At 50.4% G+C, this 21,103-nt stretch overlaps 2 protein-coding genes across 4 annotated transcripts in view; one reads left to right on the forward strand and one right to left on the reverse strand.

The window, feature by feature from the left end:
• The window catches only part of LOC311617211 (uncharacterized protein), a 62,870-nt gene that overhangs the window by 15,564 nt on the left and 26,203 nt on the right, over positions 1-21,103 (reverse strand). The window contains exons 1-4 of one of the 3 annotated variants that reach the window (XM_084873544.1): positions 2,718-3,440; positions 1,613-1,758; positions 1,315-1,452; positions 478-617 (exon numbers count right to left, since the gene is read on the reverse strand). The exons of 1 other annotated variant lie outside the window; for it this stretch is intronic. In XM_084873544.1, the coding sequence (XP_084729670.1) occupies positions 478-617; positions 1,315-1,452; positions 1,613-1,758; positions 2,718-2,796 (503 nt within the window). In that variant the 5' untranslated portion in view covers positions 2,797-3,440. Of the gene's footprint in view, positions 1-477; positions 621-1,314; positions 1,453-1,612; positions 1,759-2,717; positions 3,441-21,103 lie in introns of those variants that run through there. One more of the 3 variants, XM_084873543.1, reaches the window with a different exon arrangement.
• On the forward strand, positions 15,632-16,245 carry LOC311617219 (iron-sulfur cluster assembly 1 homolog, mitochondrial). The gene has a single exon (XM_084873566.1). The coding sequence runs from the start codon at positions 15,729-15,731 to the stop codon at positions 16,116-16,118; it is 390 nt and encodes a 129-aa protein (XP_084729692.1). The 5' UTR covers positions 15,632-15,728; the 3' UTR covers positions 16,119-16,245.

Consider the following 21,103-nt stretch of genomic DNA (forward strand, 5'->3'; position numbering starts at 1 on the left):
GTCAGAGGCCTGTTCAACCGCAGCTGCAAATGTGCACATCAGGCGACCCCCGTGTCTCCCCCACTGGACAGGCCCCTCAGAGGCCACGGGGACCGATGTGGGGGCGACAATGCATGTCAGCCAGCAGGTGAATTCACCCTCAGGGAACGCGAGAATGACCCGGAGCGAGCACACGTCCTTCCCGGGATCGCAGGTGTGAGAGGATGAAGTTGCCCTTGCCCGACACAGTCATCACCATCGTCACGTGGGATGGGCGGCCCTCCAACCCTGGACCATGCTCCATCCCAGTTGTCACTAGTCCTTCCATCCCAGCCACCAGCTGGAGGCCCTTCCCCCGAGACCATCAGCTGTGACCCTAACGGGAAAGGGGGGGAGTGCACCCTAACCAAGGGCCTCACTGGAGCTGAGCTCAGGGGGCGCTCAGAGAGCTGGTGGAATGAAACCCGGCAGATGCCGCTGCAGGGCAGAGGCAGTTACCTGGCCACCTCCTGCTGCAGCCTCTCATTTTCCTGGGTGACCAGGGCATTGGTCTCCTGCTCCCGCAGCAGGGCCTCCTGGACTTCAGTCAGCTGCTTCTGCTGCTCCCCCAGCTTCTCAAGCTGCTTCTCCTCGGCCCCCTGCTGGTTCAGGGGGAAAAGGTGAGGATGCCTCACTGGGTGCAGGCCCCGGGGAGCTACTCACTCCCCATCCCTGCATCCCTGCACCCACACACCCAGTGAGGGGCCAAGAGCAGGGCAAGTGCAGACCCCAAAGGAGCAGGGACCCTTGGGGCAGGCAACACCCAGCCATGCTGAGTGCGGTTCTCCCAGCGCTTAAGGAACTGTGGTGGGACAGCCCAGGGCATGAAGGGACCATCACATGGGGCTACATGAGTCCCGTGTCCTCTCCACACATGGGAACTTTAGGGCAAATGATGCCGGCTCTCTGGATCAGCTCCTTGGTTGCCCTCTTTGATTACATTTAAAACCCTATTTTTTAAAGCACATGGAACCTCAGTAAGGATGCAGAATACATGGACAACACTAACATCTAATTTTCCCTGATATGGACAGAACAACTATCCACCCTGCACAGCCAGCAGCACCTCCTTCTCGCACCCCCAGTCCTGTCCATCAACAACAAGATGGCCTGTGTCCCAGGGAGCCAATACCTGCCCCGGGGCCCTACTGTGGCTGAGAATTGCTGTTCTGAGCTGCAGCTGAGCTAGGGAACTGGTCACTGGGAATCACTGATCAATGACCAAGACACGGCTGTGATCCTGGACCTTCCCTCCGGCAGGCAGGGGCGCTGGGGTCCTGCGCTCTGAGGGCCTACCTGCGGGGACCTGGGCAGCGTCTGGTTTTCGATGATGTTGAACATGTGCTCCTGTTCTCCCTCCAGCTCTTCTTTGACGCTCCACAAGTGCTCATTGGTGTTCTTCGCAATCCGTAGTTGGATCCCCAACTTTGCCACCTGCAGAGCCAAAAACCCAGCCCGTGCCAGTCAGGTCACAAAGTGAACTTGGCTTTAAAGCAAACAGCAAACCTGTCACCCCCTGTCACACCCGGCCTCCGGCTGGCCCATATGTTCCGGACACACACACACACACACACACACACACACACTCAGTTACCTGCTCCCGGAGCTGCCGGTTCTCTTTCATCAGCTCCTCACACTTGCTGTTGCTCTCCTGCAGGGCCTGGGTATCGCCCTGCAGCTCCAGGACTGTGTCCTGAGGGGCCTGGGAATTTTGCCCCAGTGCCAGGGTCACGCTGGAGGCTGAAGAGCAAAGTGGAGTGAGAGCCCCGATCCCGGGGCCTCTGCTCCCTTCTTGACTCCGCCTCGAGACGGTCATTCCTCTGAGAGGGCCATCCCCCTGAAGCCTAGATCTAAAGACCAGAGACGGCCAGCTGGATGCCCTCTGTTGTTCACAGGGTGCTGTCGCTGTGGGTTGTGGCCCCTCTGCTGGCTCCTCTGGGGTCCATTGGGGAGCCACACAGAGTTTAAGAAGAAAGCAGGTGACCGTGGACAGGCCAATACAAAAGTTCAAGATGCTGGAACTGCTGGAGCCACTTTTTGTCAAGTTCCAACCTGACCATAAAGTCAAGGATTTCAGACACTCACAGAGAAGGCAAACAAATGCTTGGTCTCTGCCAACCCTCAGAGTGGGGTGTTGGGTAGCTCAGTGGGGTGTTGGGTAGCTCAGCTGGCAATGTGGGGGGCATGAAAATTGACCAGTATGTCTGTGGGGGGTAGAGCCTCTGGGGCGCGTGTGCCCAGAACTTACCACCCTTGGGGAGGAGGGGTTCCTAAGCAGCCAGCCCCTGCCCAGGGAGACAGAGCAGACTGCACCCAGTGGGAATCAGCCCAGGCTCCTGTGATAGTGCAGGTTAGTGACTGCTGGGGACGGTGCCTCAGTCCCGCACAGACAGATGTAAGACAGCCGCTGGGGGCCAGCGTGCTGTCCTCTGAAGGTTCCTGGGACTGTCTGCATGGGAGCTGAGAAAACTGGCAGCACTTACATTGTAATTCATGTCCTGACTTCAAGGCTGCCAGACCCTTCATGTTCTCCTTGGGGAGCAGGCAGTTGACAGTTCCAAACAGCCCTTGAATCAAACCCCATGGACTTGGGCTGAGGATGGGCTGACCCAGGAGATTCAGAGCCAAGGGCTCAGCTCCCTGGCTGAGGGAGAAGCTGCGGCCAGGCCGGCTCCCCAGCGCCAGGGGCTGCTGCCTACCTTCTGACTCCTGGCCCAGCTCCGCGCTCCGGTGGTCGGACTCGTTGATCCTTAGGCCCTGCTCCGCCTCCAGGGCCATGTTGTCCCCCAGCAGCTCCTCAAGGAACTGCTGGGGGCTCTGTCCAGGCTCCTAATGCAAGAAGAGGGGTGGGTGAGGATGCTCACCAGGGCACCTTCTGGGCAGGCCCTGCCCCGTGCAGCTGCCCTCCTTCCCGCCGGATGCAGGGCCTCCATGCACCTGCTCACTTCCTAACGCACAGCTGCACAAAAGTGACTCCAACACAGGGCCCAGCTGGGACACCTACAGCCACTTAGACATGCTGCCCCAGTGGTAGGTGATGAAGACACTCGAGGTCAGTGATATCTGAACAAAGTGACGCACAGCACAGAGCTGTAAAGCAAGGATAGGAGGGCGGGCAGCTCTGAGGCCCTTAGCTGGTTTAACATGTCTTGGAAAGGCCATGGGGACCGAAAATCACAGCTTAACACACATGCTAGATGCCAGCAGAGACCCTTTTTGCCACATCAGCCACCTACATCCATCCTTTCAGAAAAGCAACACAGCAGCCAGGCCTTACCTGTGGGGTTTTGTTGTTGTTGTTGTTGTTGTTGTTGTTTAATATCTATACTAATAAAAGGGCAATGTGCTAAATAGACCAGTAGTCTTCTGGACATCCTTCTAGATAAAGCCAAGGTGGTGGGGACTAAAGCACAGGTGTTAGGGTTATCAGGCCGGCAGGGGAGAGAAGGTAGGAGTGATCAAACCGGCAGCAAGGAAGAGGAGTAAGGGAGGGATCAGGCTGGCAGAGGAGCAGTTAAGTGGTGGTCAGGCAGAAAGGCAGGGGAGCAGTTAGGGGCCAGCAGTCCTTGATTGAGAGAGGAATGGCTGACTGCCATAGTAGGCCTAATCCCTGAAAATCAGAGAGCCCCAGGTTGGAGGGTGCAGTCCCAGATTAGAGAGGTGCAGGAGGCCAGGCTGAGGGCCCCCCACCCCGAAGCATGAATTTCATGCACAGAACCTCCAATGTATTTCTTTTAAATATATTTTTATTGATCACGGATAGCAAAGGAGATGGAAAGATAGACACATCAATGATGAGAGAATCACTGACCGCCTGCCTCCCACAGGACACCCCTCGGCATGGAGCTACCACCTGGGCATCACCCCTTCAGCAGGCCCTGTCTGCTTTGAGGGCCTCTGTAGTGCCCACTTAAGCTGCTGAGCTTAGCCGATGACTTTTGGCTGGCAGCAGGCCCCTGTGTTCGCTGGAGCAGAAAATCAGGAAGCACACCACATAAACCTAACACTGCCCCATCTCTGGTACCCTGATGTGAGAGTGTCTGACATGTACAGCCTCACCTGCTTGGATGAGAGGCCTGCTGATAGGTATGGGACTTCACTGAGCCCATTTCCTTAACCAGGAAGGGGTGGGGCTAAGAGCTATCCAGGTTTGAGGGCTGAGCCTAGGCCTCTCAATTCCACAGTCACTCCTCTCATCTGGGCACTGGAAATAAATGGCTATTCGGGCGAGTTGTTGTTAAATACATAGTTCCCTTCTGAACAGGTCACACATGTCCTCTCGAAAAACCAACAGCTCTGGACAGTGTCTTGGAAATGAGGGCTGAGAAACAACAGACAGGACTGTGGGCCTCCGGGTGTCAGGCACATCTGGTGTGGGACGCCAAGGCTGGGCCCTCACAGGCCCCCTCACGGGAGGAGTCCGTGGGGCCTCTTCCTGTCCCAGGGCCCAGCACACAGAGGGGAGCCGTTCCACTCTTTCCTTCATCTGTCCTCTGGCCCAGATCCCTCCCAGAACCACTGTCCTCGGGGGCTGAGTCTCCCCAGTCTGCCTTCTCAGTTTGGGAATACGCATAGACCGGATGTGTCGGTTGCTCTCGGTGGGCAGCTTTCCAAGCCTGGCCCCACGCAAGGTTCTAACAGCTGTGAGGGGGCGGTAGCTCCTGCTTTTCCATTTTTTGTTCATTTTACCCCCATGATCCAGCACCCAAGTTTCTTGGTGGAAGGGAAGCCGTGGACCTACTGCCAGTGGGCACGGTTCTAAGCAATGCCTGGCAGTGGGAAGGGTTAGCTCACAGACTCTGGAGTCGCCTGGGCCCCGTGTCTCTGCCCATCCCCAGCCCAGGGCTCAGTGCCTTCTGTCCTTGCTCATTCAATCTTCACAAGAGCCCCGAGGGGCAGGCAGGGAGAGTCCCTTCTTACCCAGGAAGAGGCTCTGCACTCACCGACTGTATGTCCACCGGCTCTTCTCACACCGACTTTTCACACCTGCTCTCCACAAACTGACAGTTCACCAAACTACTCCGCACACTCCAACTCCACAGAAACCCGCTCCGCTCCCACCAACTCCTCACCTACCGACTCCTAACCCTCCTACTCCACGCCTACCCACTCCACAACCACCCACTCTGCACCTAACATTCCACTGTCTCCATGACCACCATGCCAAACGGCTCTAGGCCCCGCATTCTAAACGGCTCTGCCAGGGGCTCACGCCCTGTGCTAACTGCTTTGGAATACACAAAAATTATGCCAAGCTCCTTACAAAACTTCAGATCTAGCTGGGCACATAAAACATAAAGAAACATAAAGGTTAATTTATACATCCTATATCATTATAAATGGAAACTAACCACTTCATTCTAATATGTCTACCCACGTTTTGAAAAATTACTTTTTTCCTATCAGCCAAATTACAAAGATTTGACCCATTCCATTTAGGCAGTGTTTCCCAAAGTGTGGAACGCGTACCCCCAGGGGAAGGGAAGAGTTTGGTGGAGGTACGTGTTGCACCGGAGTTTGGTGGAGATATGCACTGCACCGTGCTTAGCTGCGCCTAATTCTATGTTCTCACAAGTACATGGGGTACTCAGGGTTATGAAAATTATAGAAGGGGTACACATATGTCAAAAGTTTGGGAAACACTGCTTTAAGGGAGCAACACATTCACTTTATTTTGTGAAGTCTTACCTAGAGAGCTCAGCTCGGGAATTCTTCTCGGGAGTTCAGACATAGAACCCTGAAGTCCACCAGTCAACTGCCTAAAAAACAGTTTGACAGAACACTAACCAATATGTATTTCATACCAAACATGAACAAAGTAATGCTGTATATTTGGAAAATACTTTATTTATTTAAAAATATATCTTTAGCTGAAACCCGCTTGGCTCAGTGTCAGCCTGCGGACTGAAAGGTCCCAGGTTTGATTCCAGTCAAGGGCATGTACCTTGGTTGCAGGCACATCCCCAATAGGTGTGCAAGAGGCAGCTGATCAATGATTCTCTCTAATCGATGTTTCTAACTATCCCTCTCTCTTCCTCTCTATAAAAAATCAAATATATATATATATATATATATATATATATATATATTTGATATAAATCAAATAGATATATAAAAATATATATATCTTTATTGAGTTCAAGAGAGAGAAACATCAATGAAGAGAGAAGCATTGAACTACTGCCTCCTGCAAGCCCCATATGGGTTTCCAGCCCCCAACCTGGGCATCTGCCCTGACTGTGTATGGATCCGTGATCTCCTGGTTCATAGTTTGATGCTCAATCACTGAGCCATGATGGCCAGACTGGAAAATATTTTAACAATAGGATTTTGTTTATAACTTTCTGTGGAAGGTGTCCTGAATTAGCCCATGCATGAAACACATTTAAAGAACAAATATATAGGTATACTCAGGACAGAATTTAAACATTTAGGCTGCCAATCAATGAGCTAAAAGTATTTTAATTATTTCTAAACTGGTAATGGTTTTACTTGGTTTAATTAAAAAATTTCTTAATTTAAGATGAATTTAAACTGTTTATGTAGATGATATCTTTGGATTTATGATGGGGGGGGAGTACCAATTATCATTTGTATCAATTATTCCACTCCAATAACTGTTATGAACCTGCTGAAAGTGAAACTGACAACCAATGGGTCCAGGCTGCCGGTCACTATTTGAGACAGGATTGACTCATATATGAGCATTGATTCCATTAATGCAGCAGAATGAGAGAACAGCAGGTCACCCAAAAAAGTCTGTTGTACTGTCCTCCCTCTCTCTTCCCCAGACACCTCCCCCTCCATAATCCAGCTGCTTATGTTGGGAAGAAGGACAAAGATCCCACAGGAAAGTTGAAATTTCAGGCCTAGGAAAGTAGGCAAGGTACAGTGGTTACAGATTACAGGCAACCAGGCTGTGGAATTGGCAGAGGGCGGGTGGCTCAGGGACCAGATTACAGGCAATGAGGTTGCCAACTAGGCCTTTCTCAGAAACCAGGGTTCCTGCATTCCCTAATAGCTCCCAGGTCCCAGGGCTTATAACTCTCCGCCAGATTAGAGCATGCTTTTTCTAATCAGAACAGAACAATCACGGTTAGCAGAGCATCATTAATATTCCTTGTAATTATAGCTCTTCTCCAATATTCTACTCCTGCCTCTAACAAAAGAACAACAACAAAAATCCCACCTCGAGGGGTTACTGTTTCAGAACTACCTCGATCCATTCCTTGTAGAATGGATTGCAAAAATCAGCCATCATTTGTGGAAAGCATGATGAGATTTAAATTAATGTCCAACAAAATGAAATCTAACATAAAAACAAATGTGTAGATGTAGTGACCTGAACTGAGAATACAGCAAATAACATATAATTTAAAGAATCTTTATATATTAAAAACTATTTCTCTTATATTATGCAAGTAAAGATTTCAAGAACAGTTGAATTGTTGGGCTTACACCAATGAGACAGTAACTGGATGATAAAAATTTAAACTCTTTGCTGCCAATTTTCAGGGCCAACATTTTAGAGAAATTATGCAACATTTATGAACGTAGAGCTATTTTAGGGAAAAGACCTAACAGTGACACAGAAAACAGGATGAGTCCAACTGAAGCCATAGAGTGGGTGCAAGCCTGGCACAGCGAGGAGCGCGATGCCCACGTTGCATCTCATTCAATCCACTCAAAGTCACCAAAGGGTTCCATGAACTCCCACTGGCTGAGCTGTCTGTTGGACCTCGGATACGCACAAATCTTAGGACTCATATAAGGTTTTCTTTCCTAAATTTGGTCCTATTACCTGGTGGTGTGGCTCGGTTTGTGGGAGCATCCTCTCTACAGGGAAAGGCTGTGGGTTCAATTCCCGGTCAGGGCACATACCGAGGCTGGGCGTTCCCTCCCCAATGAGTGTATGTAGGAGAGGCAACCAACTGATGTTTCTCTCCCACATCAATGCTTTTCTCTCTCTCTCTCTCTCTCTCTCTCTCTCTCTCTCTCTCTCTCTCTCTCTCCAATCAGTAAGCATAGCCTTGGGAAAGGATTTAAAGAAAAAAATGGGTCTATTACGTCTTAGAAGGCAATTTTCAAATTTTTAGTTATAAATTCTTAACAAATTCCCCAATAGTTTCAAAGAATATTTTAAAGGAAGTAAACCCGCAATACCATTCCTTTATTTATACAAGCATTTTTACCACCACCTTAGTCTGGTAGGCCTGGCTCAGTGGTAGAGCTTCGACATATGAACCACGAGGTCATGGTTTGATTCCAGGTCAGGGCACATGCCCTGCATGTGGCACCCATCCCTAGGGTGGGGTGTGCAGGGGGCAGTGAATCAATGATTCTCATCATCGATGTTCCTCCTTCTCCGTCTCCCTTCCTCTCTGAACTCAATATATATAAACTCCCTTAAAAAAATTATTTTTAGGAAGGACAGAGGACTCGCCTGACTGGAGAGCGCAGGCATCCCTGCTGTGGCCCCACGTGAAAATACCTGGGGAGGTGACACAGACAAGCCCCTCTCCTGATAGGCAAACGCCTCTGGTCCTGGTGGGGCCTCTTCCAAAGGCATCATAAGGCTCTATGGTGATGATGCTTCCAAGCTGAGTCAAGCCCCTCAGGCTACGTGTGGGGGTGCTTATTTCACAGGGGCCCCCCTGCAAAGGGGCCACTCACAGGGTCTCACCACAGAAACACAGCTGCCATTGGATCCCTCCGGACGCTTGCTGAGCAGGCCGGGCACCTGACCCACAGCTCCAGCTACCTTCCGCACTTCCACCGGGGGGCCACGTCCACAGGGAACTCAACGTGACTCACCTCCACTCTTAGCAATTTCCTCTGTTTCTCTACCGTCTCAGGTTCACGGCCCGAATCCTCTGTATGACACTGTTCTTTAGAACCAGCAGCCTTTCCAGAATACAGCGAATCTTAAAAATGTAAACAGAAGAAGGAGAGAGCATCATTTCAAACTGTCATCACTTCAACTTGGGAAGAAACAAACAACTCCGCATGTGGCCATCCCTACTGATAACGCCAATGGTCTCAGGCAGACTATCCCCACTGCAGCCTCTGCAGCCCTTTAACATGAACCCGGCACCGGACCTCCACCAGACCTTCCCCCGGGCCTTGACCACTACCCACAGATCTCCCGTTGTCTGTCCTGCTACCCTCCTCCCCCCTCCATCCACTGATCCCCCCCTGTGCTCCTCCCGCCTATCCCTGTGCTCTGTGACCCCTCCTCTCCACAGCATTGGTCATTCCTTCCCCATCCTGGCCTGTTCACTTTCTTAACTTTTGAACTGGAAATAATGTCAAACTGAGAGAAAAGTTGCAAGAACAGTACAGAGACCTCCCAGATACCGCCGTCTGAGACATCTCCAAGTATTCACTGTTTAATCATATAATTCACAGAGAGCATCACACTCGCCCATTCCCAGTGTACGCCGAGTATATTAAGGGTAGGGCATCCTCAGAGGGCTCAGACTACAGCACCTCCCAGTGAGCATTTCTGGGTTTCAGGATGATCCCGTCCTCCCTTTTGAGCCTGTGTCTCCTGCATGTACTGCTGTCCTCTGAAGGCCCAAGCTGAGAACATGGGCTGACCCCCACCTTCCCTCCCACCCATTCTCCGCCTGGTCAGTTCGAATCCCTCACCCACATCCACACCCCCTGCAATTGAGCTAATCCTCTCACTACCATCTCTGACCCCTGAAGGGGGGGTCTCCCCGCCTGACCACCTCTGTCTTCTACATTGTAGCCAAGGTGACCACTAGCAGGAACTCTTCCAAGGAAATGTTCCCACTCAGAATCCTTCAGGTGCCTCAAGGGACAAAGCCCCAGTCCTTGCAACCGCTTCAGCCCTGTTCCCCTGTGGGCCCCACACGACCACTCTTCTTGCTCCTCACACACCCCTAGGGGCTTCCTCGCCCTCCCCTATCTCTGATCTGCAGCAAAGAAAATGAAGGTGGAGCTCTGCTCAGCCCTGTGTTCTAAAAGGGGAAACTGAGGCTTGACCTACTCAGGTCACATGGCTGTCCAGGGGCTGAGCAAGAAGTCCAGGCTGGCTGACACCTGAGCTCGAGCACATGGCCTCCTTCCTCAGTGAACTTTTGTTTGAATAGATGAGTGTTAAATGAATCGATTCTTAAACTCACAAAATACCAGAGTTCTCAGAAAAGGAAAAGGTTTGTTCACATATTAACGATAAAAACATCTTAACCACTGGAGCAGACCATCACAGATTGCTGGGACACGAAACACAACATTCACCCACTTATTTTGACGTGCTGGTCAGCTTCTGAGCACTTAGCACTTAGGGGGCAGGTCGAGGGACCCATCGTCCCCTGGTCTGGTCCTGGAACATGCTGCCTGCCCGCTGGCTTTGGCCCTGGTCTCCGTGATCACTGCCAGGGACACAGCATCATCTTTTCTCAACGAAAATCCCATTTCTCAGCCTTCACAGGATCACTTCCTTATCTTTCAATGGTAAGGTTCCAGTACGTTTACTCAAAATGTTGAAGATGCGGAGAGACTGTACCTGGTGAAAATCATACAAAAGGGCCAGGATGGTGAACAGGCTGCCACCCTCCTTGCCCTCGCTTCCCTTTCTGTAGACATCGTCAAACTTCCTCACTGCGTCCTCCAGACAGGGAGCCCCATCCTGCACAAAGAAAACAGGCCAGACCTTAAGTTGGGAACTATTATAACATGGCGGCACAGGTAAACGCCTGTACTAGTATGTACTGCCTGCCACAACCACATCAAAATTACAACTAAAATACAGAACAACTATCATCCAGAACCGCGGGCAAGCTGGCTGGGTGGAAGTACTACCACAAGAGAGGTCAAGAGCAAAGGGGCATTGAGACTGGCAGGAGGTGCAGAGGCATGGAATGGGCTGGTTGGGCACCCGGGAGTGCGCTTTTTTAATCGGGAGGGAAATGGCCTCTTTGGAGGCTGCCTGGAGGAGCAAGGACCCCAGCCCCTCATCAGCCCCCAGCTGGGCCTCATCTTGGCACCTCCAAAGCCCAAACAAAAAGGAGGAATCTGCAGATATCTCTGTAGTTTCTGCTGGGTGGCCTCAGGCAGTGGCTGACTTGTTACCTCCTTTGAGATCCAAGAGTCAGTGTACCCAGTGGTCAGTGTGAGACCAGACCAGTTTCCAACCCTTCACGTGCATAAGTGACATCCTCAAGGGGCAGACTCAGTGAGCACCAACGCCCCACCGAAGTAAGTCCTGCCCCATAAGGATGTCTCCTGCACAGCAGCTCTTCCACTGTAGACCCAGCTAGTCCGCACAGCCAATTGGCCTGGAAGGTAGCTCCTCCCGTTGATACCAACAGCAATCAAGGCTTAACTACAACAATACTGTGCACACAGCTCACAAAGGAGTACACCAAGAGTGTCCCATCTCAGGTGATTGGGGAAGCCTATAGGAAACCTACCAACGAAGGGCACTCTATCAATTCAAAGAGATTTAGCAGCTACCCAATACGAAGAAACAAACACAGGATAGCAACCAAAATGCAGAGACAAAGAAACATGTCACAAATGAAAGAACTTGAAGAAAGCCAAATAGTGTATATAGAGTTCAAAACCACAGTTATAAGGTTATTCAAAAATCTTCTAGAAACGTCTGAGGAACTTATTGAGACCTTCAAAGAACTTAGTGAGAATGAAAAAAAAAAAAAAAGGAAAAGGACCAGTCGGAAATTCTGTATACATGGATTAAAATAAAGAATATATGGAGACTCGACAATAGACTAGAGGAACCCAAGGATCAAATCAAAGATCTGAAATACGAGAAAGCAACAAACACCAACCAGAAAAACAAAAAGAAAAAAGAATCCAAAAATATAAAGATAGTGTAAGGAGTGTCTGGGACACCCTCGAGCATACCACTATCCGAATTATGAGGGTGCCAGAGAAAAGAGAAAGAGCAAGATATTGAAAACATATTTGCAAAAATAATGACAGAACACTTCCCCTACTTAGTGAAAGAAACTGACTTACAAGTCCAGGAAGCACAGAGAGTCCCAAGCAAGAGAAACCCAAAGAGGGCCACACCAAGACACATCATAATTAAAATGCCAAGGGCAAATAACAAAGAGAGAATCTTCTTTAATTTAATAAATATTTATTGTTCATATTATTACAATTGTTCCCTCTCCCGCACCCCCAAAACTCCACTCCAGTTAGTTCCCACCCCATCCTCTGCCCTTACCTCCCCACTACTTTCCTCAAACATAGGTGTACACTTTTTGTCTAGTCTCTTCCCACACTTCCGAAGAATTGTCAGCCCACTCCCTTTCTATGCCCCTGATTCTATTATATTCACCAGTTTATTCTGTTCATCAGATTTTTTTATTCACTTGATTTTTAGATTCACTTGCTGATAGACATGTACTTGTTGTTCATAATTTTTATCTTTACCTTTTTCTTCCTCTTCCTTTTATTAAAGAATACCTTTCAGCATTTCACATAATATAGGTTTGGTGGTGAGGAACTCCTTTAGCTTTTTCTTATCTGTGAAGCCTCTTGATCTGACCTTCAATTCTAAATGATAGCTTTGCTGGGTAAGGTAATCTTGGTTGTAGGTTCTTGCTATTCATCACTTTGAATATTTCTTGCCACTCCCATCTGGCCTGCATAGTTTATGTTGAGAAATCAGCTGACAATTATATGGGTGCTCCCTTGTAGATAATTAACTGTTTTTCTCTTGCTGCTCTTAATATTCTTTGTGTTTTGCTCTTGGCATTTTGATTATGATGTGTCCTGGTGTGGTCCTCTTTGGATTCCTTGTTTGGGCTTCTGTGCACTTCCTGGACTTGTAAGAATATTTCTTTCATCAAGTGGGGGAAGTTTTCAGTCATTATTTCTTCAAATAGGTTTTCCGTATCTTGCTCTCTCTCTTCTTCTGGAACCCTCATAATACGCATGTTGGTACGCTTGAAGTTGTCCCAGAGGCTCCTTACACTATCTTCATATTTTTGGATTCTTTTTTATTGTTGCTTTTCCGGGTGGGTGTTTTTTGCTTCTTTGTATTTCAAATCTTTAACTTGATTCTTGCGATCCTCTAGTCTGCTGTTGTATCTCTGTATATTATTTTTTTATTTTAGTCAGCATATGTTCAATTACTAGTTGGTCTTTTTCATAACCTCAAGGGTCTCACTAATATTATCAGCATTTTCTAGAAAATTCTTGAAAAACCTGATAACCATGGTTTTGAACTTTAAATCCAGTCGTTTACTTTCCTCCATTTCTTTCATTTGTGATGTGTTTCTTTGTCTCCGCATTTTCGCTGCTTTCCTGAGCTGGTAGAGTAGCTTTGTGTGCTAGGTGTCCTATAGGGCACAGTGGCTCAGCCTCCCCAGTTACCTGAGGTGGACACTCAGGGTGCACCCCTTTGTGGACTGTGTGCTCAGCCTTTTTGTAGTTAAGTCTTGAGGGTTGTTGGTATCACTGGGAGGAACTGACCTCCAGGCCAAATGGCTGTGAGGATCAGCTGTGTCTACGCTGGAAGAACTTCTGTGCTGGAGACACTCTCATGAGACAAGACGTGCAAAATTGCAAAATCCTGTGTGCTCAGCTTGGATGGGGTGGAGATTCAGGGCGGAACAGACGGCTTTCCCTTCAGCCTGGCCCTATGAGGCCCCTGGGTCTCAGTGTCCTTCAGTAATCACTGCAAGCACCTCTGAGAGAAAGCCACCCTTGAGTTTTGCCCGCTGCCAGCCAGTCCAGTTTCTCCCCGAATGAGACAGGGTTCCAGAAACTCGTCTGGAACTGGAGTTCAGCACAGTTGCGAGCCCTTGTCTCCCTCCCACTTTAGAAAGCCAGCCACGCACTCAGCTGCCCGTGCACATAGTCACCCGTCCCCTCCGTGTGCTCATCTCCGTATCTCAGCCTTTTGCAGCTCCTCAGAATCAATGTGCTTTCCTCTTTTCTTTTAGTTGTAGAATTTCCACTCAGCTAGCTTTTCTATGGTTCTGGATGGTGTCCATTTCGTCTGTTAGTTGTAGTTTTGATATTGTTGTGTGAGGCAGCAGTTTAGGTATTTACCTATGCTGCCATCTTAGTTTTTCCCAAAGAGAGAATCTTAAAAGCAGCAAGAGAAAAAGTTAGTTACCTACAAGGGAGTACCCATAGGATTGTCAGGTGAACTCTCAACAGAAACTATGAAGGCCAGATGAGACTGGCAAGAAATATTCAGAGTGATGAATAGCAAGAATCTACAACCAAGATTACTCTACCCAGCAAAACTATCATGCAGAATTGAAGGTCAGATCAAGAGCTTCACAGATAAGTAAAAGCTAAAGGAGTTCATCACTACCAAACTAGTATTACATATATGAAATGCTGAATGGTATTTTTTTAAGAAGAGGAAGAAGAAAAGGGTAAAGATAGAAAATTATGAACAATATAGTGACAACAGAAACATATCTATCAACAAGTGAATCTAAAAATGAATTAAAAAATCTGATGAACAGAATAAACTGGTGAATGGAACAGAATCAGGGGCATAGAAATGAAACAGACAGATGATTCTCAGAGGGAATGGGATGTGGGGTGATGGGGGAAGAGATTAGACAAAGATCTTATATGCATGTATGCAGTAAGTATGCTTCTTTGTATTTCAGATTATTACAATTGTTCCCCTGTCCCCCCCCCTCCCCAATAACTCCCCTCAACCCAGTTCCCACCCAGACAATAAGGTGGCAAGGGCCTGCAGTGGGGTGGGACCCAGGTGGAGTGAAGCTATGGGGGAAATAAGAGGGATATCTTTAATAATCTTAACAATAAAGATTATATATTGTATATGAAAGAGAAAACAGGCAAAAAGTCATCGCAAACACCTGACAATAGTGGCAGTGAGCTCCTCTCAGGGGCCCTTTATTCCAGCCAGCTGAAGTGTTTATGCTGGAAGAGTCAGTACTTTTCAAATCAGCGCATCAACATGCACACGGTAGGATACACACCCCCACAGGACACACGTTTTAAGACCCCGTCTGAGTGTGCAGTACTGCTATAGGGCCGCAGGGACTGGTGGAAGCAGCACAGAGCAACCTGCCCGGGCAATGGGACCTGCCTGTAAGCACACCCTCTCACCTCAGCCAGCAGTCTAGCTTCTTGGAGACAAGAGCACCACACGTCTGTCTGCAATGCCGCACATCCAACAGCACTCATTGTGAATCACATGCTGACCCTGGAGGAGGAGGAGGCGGGAGCAGGGCCAGGTCGGGGCATGGAGCCCTGTGGAGGGGCACTCTGGAAGGGACACCTGCCAAATGCAGACCTGAGGAACCAGCAGCTGTGCCCAGCCATGCAATCACTAGATGGAAAAGATCAAACTCTGAGGAAAAGGAGCAGGAAGAGGAACCCAGATGGAGGGGCATGGGATAAGAGTAGGTTTCGGGGGCTGCTTCAATTGTCACATATATGTGTCACTGCTGACGGGCAAACACTAAGTGCTGCAAGCCTCCAGAGAAGGAGCAGATGGGTTGGAGAAAACCATGACCTCACAGAGGCCAGCGCCCATAGACAGGGCATATTCTTTATTTAATAAATAATGTCAACTGTGAACTCCCTATTGGAGCTCCTCACTAAAGATCAACCTGAGGAGCTTGTGGCATCAATGCGCCGCTGTGTCCATGGAGAGAGGCTGAGGCATCTGAGCTGCTGCGGCCCAAACCATCAGGGGCCCCGGGACGGCCAGGATGTCGGCTTCGTTAGTCCGGGCCACCGTCCGGGCTGTGAGCAAGAGGAAGCTGCAGGCCACCCGGGCCGCCCTCACCCTGACACCTTCAGCAGTAAACAAGATAAAACAACTTCTTAAAGATAAGCCTGAACATGTAGGCGTGAAAGTTGGTGTCCGAACCAGGGGGTGTAATGGCCTTTCTTATACTCTAGAATATACAAAAACTAAAGGAGATTCTGATGAAGAAGTTGTTCAAGATGGAGTCAGAGTGTTCATCGAAAAGAAAGCACAGCTAACACTTTTAGGAACAGAAATGGACTATGTTGAGGACAAATTATCCAGTGAGTTTGTGTTCAATAACCCCAACATCAAAGGAACATGTGGCTGTGGAGAAAGCTTCAATATTTGACTCCTCAGGACTGCTCTGGCTGTCCGCTCCAGGAAAGCTGTGGAAGAACTCGTGACTGTCACGTCCTTAAGGTTGACAATGCATGGCTGCCTTACGAGGAAAATAAACTGACGCATTTTGAAAATGAAGGAAAAAAAAAAAAAAAAGATCAACCTGAAAAGCAAGCCACGAACACGAGACGTTATGTTCAAATGTAACTTAAAAAGAGCGAAATTAGCCCAGGGGCATGACTCAGTGGTGGAATGTCAACCAACGAACCAGGAAGTGGGGGTTCAATTCCTGGTCAGCGCACATGCCCAGTTGGCAGGTTCAATCCCCAATGTGGGGTGTGCCAGAGGCAGATGGTCTATGATTCTCTCTCATCATTGATGTTTCTAGCTCTCCCTCACCCTTCTTCTCTTGGTTTCAAAAAACAAATTAGAATGCTGTAGTCATCAAGAAAAATTCATGTATAAAATTCTATGGTGGAATGTTATCAACACAGGAATGGATTGACTCAAGTACAATTTCCTCAAATGCATTGGACGTCTTCATATAAAATATAACTTCATATAAAAATAATTGAAAAGGAGCAATACCATCCATGTTGCTGGAGTTGCGTGAGCACACACGGTAATTCCGGCGGGACTCCCATATCTGCAGAGACCTGATGGCTCAAGGATCCATGAGCAGCAGCAGCTCCGTGAGGGACTGTGGGCTTGGGACACACTCTGGGTCCCACGAGGCCGCTCCTGGCACCACACACCTGGAGCTCATGGTGCCCCTGGCGTCACTTCCGGTGTCCTTCCTGTCGCGGGGAAGGCTGAAGAGCCCAGTGGGCAGTGACCTCCTGGGCACATGTCCAGGGGACGCCTGACCTGCAGCAGGTGGTTGGGTCTGTGGCTTTTACTCCCTGTCGGTGACTTTATTTGTGAGCCGAACCCTTGGGCTGAGTAGGACAGGTCCCACACCGAGGCCCTGGGCCGAGGTGGATCCGGTCCCACACCGAGGCCCCGGGCTGAGGAGGAGCCGGTCCCACACCGAGGCCCTGGGCTGAGGAGGACCCGGTCCCACACCGAGGCTTTGGGCCGGGAATGCCCCGGAGCAGAGTCCTGAGCGGCCCACACGGGGCAGAGCGGCCCGGGCTCCATCGGCCTCTTTGGGGAGGGCGGCCTGGCAGGTGAGGAGGGGGCTTCCTCACAAACAAACCCCGACTCAGAGGGGCCCCCTCGGCCGCTGGAGCAGCAGAGCGGGCCCGATGCCTGGAGGACCTGGAGCCGAGCGGGGCGGTCCTCAACCCGCGCCCCAGGGCCCCCAGAAGCTGACTGACTCCCCAGTGAGCGCTGCTCCCCGCGGGGCTCCTCCCAGGGCTCAGCCGCCTCAGGGCCCGCCAGCCGCCCCCAGGCCCACCTCTGCCTCAAGGCTCCCTGGCACCGCGCTGCCTGAGGGCCCTTGGGTCACACAGTTCCAGCAGCAAGAGCACCTGCAGCTGACTTCCGGGAGGAGCGGGACTTCCTGGCAGAACGCGGTGGGCTGTGCACTGCGTGGAGCCCGTGGTCGCCCCCTGCTGGCGGGAGGCGGCAGCACAGGGAGCTGCGCTGCCCCAAAGAGTCTCCTGTCAGAGCACTGTGAAAGGAGTAGGGGTGATGCAGAGATGTGCTCCCCCTTCCTACAGGAAAGCCCTGCAGTTTCCTGGCTCACAGGCCTCTTCCCGCCCTGCATGGAAGGGGCGACCCCGGTGGCAGGGCGTACATCTTGACATGCGTGGGCACATGGACGGGGAGAGAACAGGCCCATAGGGAAACGTCCCTTGTGCCTGGGCGTGCCTTTGCCAGCATTTATGGGAAATTCCTACTGGGCTTGCTGCTCTGAGATTGGTGTTTCCACTCAGCCCTGTGCCTCAGTGTCTCCGTGTGCCGTGTGGTACCTCTTCTGGGCTGTGTGCTGTGTCCCCTGATCCAAGCGGATGGGACAGAGTGAGCATGGCCATGTTGGGAATAGGGCCTTGGCAGGTGTCAAGGTCAGAGTGGGTTTCACGATCTTGGATGGGTGGGCCATCGCTGCCGTGACAGGTGTCCTCGAAAGAGGGAAATGACCCCTGGGGCACAACCAAATGTGGTGGGCGCCAGGACAGATGCCTCAAATTGCTTCTTTATCATGTTAATTGTTCCTGCACTCACCTAAGTAAGAGTCCATCGTTTTACTTTTTATCCAATCCCAGAGGTTTCCCACTGCTTAGGCCATCACCAATGAATTTCATGTAACCCACCTATGTCCCTCCTTTGATTGCAATGTAGAAATAGAAATGTAACCTGCCATTCTTTGGAGCATTATCTGAATCCATTGAAGTTCTGCTTCCTGACATATGTCGACAGTTTGGCTCAGATAAACTCACTAAAATTCTTTAAAAAAAAAAAAAAAGAAAGAAAAGAAAAGAAAAAGAAAAAGAAAAGAAAGAGGGACATGAGAGTCACTAGCAGAGAGAAGGTCGTGTGACTTGGACACATGCAGAGATGGGTGCGGAGGATGGGTCTCCAAGCCAAGGAACCAAGGACAGCTGGTAGCACCAGAAGCTGGGAGAGACTTTCCCTTGCAGCCCCAGAAGGACCAGCCTTGCCCTGATCTCCAGGGGGAGCGTCTCCCAGGCAGAGTGGGGAGCTCTGGTCCCTGCCCAGGTGCCTGGTCACTGTGTCCTTCATTCCTGGAGAGAAGCCACAGGAGAGGAAGGGACTCCCAGCTGCAGCCTCCAGGCTGGGGTTGAGGATCAGCAGGCGGAGTGCCTGCGAAGCTGGCTCATCCCTGGCTCCCTGGGAACCTCACTGCCCCCACCCAAGTCTCTACACTGCAGAGTCTACAGCGTCTCCCCTCTACCCTCCACCCTGGCGCCCATGCCTCTTCCTCATGCAATGATTTCTCTCTGGCCAATTGGGAAGAGGGAGCCATTCACCCCATTTAACAGGAACCAAAGAATTAAAACATTTATTCCCACGGGGTGCTTAGAAGGGGTGTAGCACACAGTAGCTGCTCCCTGAATGAATGCCAGCAACCTCCGAAGGTATTCAGGGCAGTAGGTGGGCAGGAAGTTCTGTTTCTCTGCTCTGGGTGAGATGCCTGGTCGCAAACATGAGACAGTCCATGAATAACACAGGGGCTGACGGTGTGCTACAGGGCAAGTGGTATGGACAGGGTGCAGGAGTGCACTCATATGTCCATGAAAGAGGGAGGGAGGGAGAGAGGGAGAGAGAGAGTGAGTTTGCAGGACATGCCAGATTTTCATAGGCTGTCATCCTAGAAATAGCTGAGGGAAAATGTATAAATCTATTTTAATGAAAGGGTGAGTGCAAGTTTCCCAGCTACTTCTGTGCCAGCTCACACTCAAATTGAGAGAGGACGCCTGTCCACCACCCCCACCTCCTTCATTGACTGCTTCCAGGGTTTTCATTGCCCACCTGGTAGGTGAGAGGTGAGCCTGGAGATGCCCTGTGAGAAGGGAAGGAAAATGGCGGGACCCTAGGCTGCAAGGTCACCCTGACCCTCTTCTCCAGCTCCTTTCACCAGCCAGCCACCGAGCCACAAGCCAGCTGTCTTCCCTGGTCTCCACCCACTGAGCCTGGGAGAGAACATTCAGGAAGACCTGGGAGCTGACCTCGGTCCCCTGCAGCCCTTCCCCAGCGCCTCCCGCAGGTCCTCTTTGGTGTGTGCCCAGCAGAGGGCTCACCCTCACCCTCGCAGGCCCCCTCCCTTCAGCCCACCCAGGCTTTTTACAAAGAAACCCTAAAGCTTGCCACGTGCCATTGTTTCCTTGTAACCCACACTCTTGGGGTTACTGAGACCTATTGTACCTGCGTGGGGGTGATATCATAGAGCAGGGTGGCACCGCACACCTATTCCCATCTCCCTGCTTAGGGACACTGTGTCACCAGGTTGAAGTGGACACTGGTGAGAATGTTTACACCGTAGGAAGTGGTCAATGTTACCAAACCAGGACTTAATTTGTTTTCTGCTGTGCCTGTTGTCTCTAGATGTGAGAAAGTGATGAAGAAAATGTTAATAGTAAAGATTAAGCCTACAAGTGTGTCCTGAGTGAATGTTATGGCACGTAAATGGTCTCCCTGGTTTTAAAAAGATGTCTGTAGGCATTCCAGGGCAAACACATTACAGGAATGGAGGGACTCAGGATTGCACCCAGAAAAGCACTACGCCACTGAGCAGTCACTCACATCATGAACAAAAGAGTGAGGATCCCACACACACCTTCCGCTTGTCTTACCTGCTAACGGGAGAGAAAGCATCACCCAACCTTCTCGTGAGAACGACACTCACCCGTCAGAGGAGGGCAAGCACAGCTTGGCTGTAAGTACATCTGTTTGGTAAAAATCAATGAGAGCTTTCTAAGGGAATCAATGGGCTGCGTATATGTTTATATGTGTGTGTGTGTGTGTGTGTGTGTGTGTGTGTGTGTATACATATAAAGGTATTTCCTCCTCTTCCTCTAGTTGTTTGGTAAACATTTGGCTGGATCCTTCCTTCCCAAGGTTTGCCCAACCTGTTCCCATTTGCTCAATGTCCTGTTCTCCCAGGGGGAGCCCCTCTGGGGCCACAGGTCACCCCACCCTCTCTGCAGGCAGACCTCAGCCCTGAGCATCATCTGGATGTTTCCCACCCCCAGACCACACAGCTCCCAGCCAGTGCAGGGTGGGGGGGCATGGAGGTCAGGAGGGCGTGGTTAGAAAGTCCTCTCAGCAAGAGGACCCCGTGGGACCGCCCAGGGGCCCAGCACCTGGGTTCCGTAGTCTGTGAGCGAGACGTCAGAATTGGAAGCAGCTGAGGGAGTGATGGATGGGACACGGGGAAGAGGGGGGGGGGGGTGGGTACCCAGCAGGGTCTGGGTGCGGGGGACAAGGTGAGAGAGGAGGCTCACAGAGGCTTTGGTGGGAGGATGGGAAATGGTGTGCTGAGCATTTAGGTTTGGCGGTGTCTTGGGACATCCAAGCTGGAACAGGTCT

Source organism: Pipistrellus hanaki, assembly GCF_964339955.1.
Source record: "Pipistrellus hanaki genome assembly, chromosome: 2".
Classification (NCBI taxonomy): Eukaryota; Metazoa; Chordata; class Mammalia; order Chiroptera; family Vespertilionidae; genus Pipistrellus; species Pipistrellus hanaki.